Raw genomic sequence first — 2,559 nt, 5'->3', positions numbered from 1 at the left:
CATGCCCGGCTCTGCCCCGCTCCCGGCTCTGCCCTGTGCCCGGCTCTGCCCCGTGCCTGGCTCTGCCCCGTGCCCGGCTCTGCCCCGTGCCCGGCTCTGCCCTGTGCCCGGGTCCTCCGCCACAGCAGTGCCCCTGGAAAGACCACGGGCTGAGGAGGCAGGGGGAAGACTGTGGTGCTTCACCTCCCCAGGTGTGGGTGTGGGCTTGGCAGTGGGGTCCTGTGGTCCGAGAGGGTTACTAGGGTAGGAGACATTGGAAAGTGCTGGAAGATTAGGTGGAAAGAAGCCTAGAAATTCTGGATGGATGGACAGAGAAGTCAGTGGCCAGAGGGAGGTTCCTCGGCCCTGATGGGAGAGGTGGGAAGTCAGGAAGAGTGGCCCCAAGCCTGGGATGGGACAGTGAGGACCCAGAAGAGCCACCACCTGCCAAGGAACATGAGCACAAGTATATAGGGGCTGCCCCAAGAGAGGGTCCACCCACTCCCCACCCCTCGCCTGGCTGTGGTGGGACCAGGCACCCCTTCCCGAACCCTGCCCGGGTATCCCTGCTCCCCGGAGCCCTTGGGCAGAGTCCCCCTTCCTTCCTCAGCCCACTGTTGTGCCCGCTCCCCAACAATGTTGATCCAGTCCTGGCTTGGCCCTTTGCCCACGTGGGGAAAGGTGGGCTCTCACTGTGGTCCCATGAGATGGAGGGACTGGCATGTTTCCGCTGAGGCACAAAAGCTAAACCCGGGTCCAGTCCCTCCAGCCTGGACCTGCCTCCAGCTGCCTGCAGACCTGCCTTGAAGTCCCATCTGGCACCTGAGCCCATATGCCCTCCACGCCCTCGCCCTGGGAAAAGACCTTCTCTTCATGATCCGGATGTGTGTGTCGTCCTCCTGCTTCAAGCCAGGCCGCTGCCCGCAGGCTGGCCCGCTCCCGTCGCTGTCGCCATCACTGGCTATGAAGCTGGAGGTCAGTTCTTTCTTCAAGACCCGGGCAGGAGGCAGAGCGACTGTCCTCTTGTCTGCCAATCGCCCCCGGTTCTGGGCAGAGAGGGAAGAGAGGAAGGTTAGCCCCTCGGCCCTCTGGTGGCTGGCACCACAGCCCGACCCCCAGGCAGGCCCAGGTGACAGAGCCTCACAGTCAGCAGCACATGTTCCCCGCTGCCCTGGCCAAGAGTAGGGAGCCACAGCCTCCAGGATGGGCCCCAGGGTTGGCAAAAGCCACAGCTGACCAGAGGCCAAGAGCAGGGAGACAAGGCCTCGGGCAGAGCCCTTCCATGGACGCCCTTCCACCCTGGCCAGGGCTGAGGCTCAGGGGTGGCCCTGGCCAGGCTGCTCTGGGCCCTGCCTTGTCCAGACTGCACACTCCAGCCCAGCCGCCCGGCCATCAGCCTGAGTGTGAGATGCCACCTGAAGGCAGACCCGGCTTCCCCAGTTCCTCCGCGCCCAGAGGGGTCATCTGTCTGCACCACAGCCCCTCTGCGTCCTGTGACTCTTTAGACATGCAGTGCCCTCCGTGTGTGCATGCGTGTCTGCCTGGCAACCCTACTCAGACTCTATGAACCCCCAACGGAGCCCAGGCCATGCAGAGCCCAGGTCCCACGGGGTCTGAAGCCCTTGCAAATCGCAGGCCTGGAGTTCACAGATCACTTGGCCAGCCCAGCACCGTGAGCCCAGGAGCCCTGGGAGATCCAGTTTTCCACAAGGCCCCTGAGCCCCACCCCTGTGCCCACCATGACCAGGTAGGGCTCATGGCACAGAGCTGAGGTGCCTGAGCCGGAATGCAGACGCACAGGGCACTCACACAGACTAATGCATGCTCAGAGCTGGTGCACACACGCTGGTGAGCTTCCTACACACACGGCTCTGTCCAGGGTGCTCAGGTCCCGCCACCCAGGGGAAGAGAAGGCAGTGATGGTTTTCTGGTGGGCAGGGAGCTTTTCTTCTTCAGTAACAGTTACTGGCTCAGGGAGGTGGCAGGGGTCTTGGGATTATCTAATTGTCTCTCATCTTCAGTCCCAGGGGCCTCCTTTGACCTCCTTCCTTCTGTTGCCAGGACAAGGCATCCCCCCCACACCCCTGAGCTTGAGGAACAAAGGTCCGGGGTACCGGGCCCCTCCCTGGACCAGCTCTGCAGCCATCAGTCCTGTCCTCAGAGTAAAGGTTCTCTTTAGTCCACCATCACCTCCAGACACATAGCACCCTCACCCCAGGCACCCCGGTCTCCTCCACACCTGCCCTCAGGAGCCTACCCTCCAGTCTCCACTGCGGCACTCAGTGAGACAGACTGGGCAGCCAGGGGCCGGCACAGGGTTGGGGTGGGGGGTCAGTCTATGAACAGCCTGCAAGACAGGGCCTGCTCCATGGCCCTCTCAGACCCTAACCTCGGCCCAGCTCGTCACCAGCAGCAGCAGGGCATGAGTGAGGCTGCACAGGTGACCACTGTCTGGTCCCCATACCTGCACGTGCCAGTCAGTGGGCGTGGGAGTTTGGAACAGCTCCCCGCCTGTCTGGAATGCAACTCTGCTGGGAGGTCCCGCTCAGCTCTGCCCTTCTCTAGCCTGCTAGGCCAAGC

At 63.0% G+C, this 2,559-nt stretch overlaps 1 protein-coding gene across 1 annotated transcript in view; it reads right to left on the bottom strand.

The window, feature by feature from the left end:
- The window catches only part of SAMD11 (sterile alpha motif domain containing 11), a 17,834-nt gene that overhangs the window by 12,026 nt on the left and 3,249 nt on the right, over positions 1-2,559 (bottom strand). The window contains exon 3 of the mRNA XM_015569667.1: positions 844-1,025. Within this exon, the coding sequence (XP_015425153.1) occupies positions 844-1,025 (182 nt within the window). The remainder of the gene's footprint in view (positions 1-843; positions 1,026-2,559) is intronic.

Source organism: Myotis davidii, unplaced genomic scaffold, assembly GCF_000327345.1.
Source record: "Myotis davidii unplaced genomic scaffold, ASM32734v1 scaffold586, whole genome shotgun sequence".
Classification (NCBI taxonomy): Eukaryota; Metazoa; Chordata; class Mammalia; order Chiroptera; family Vespertilionidae; genus Myotis; species Myotis davidii.
Note: the sequence above shows the minus strand (reverse complement) of the source record. Positions and strands in the feature narration are given on the sequence as shown.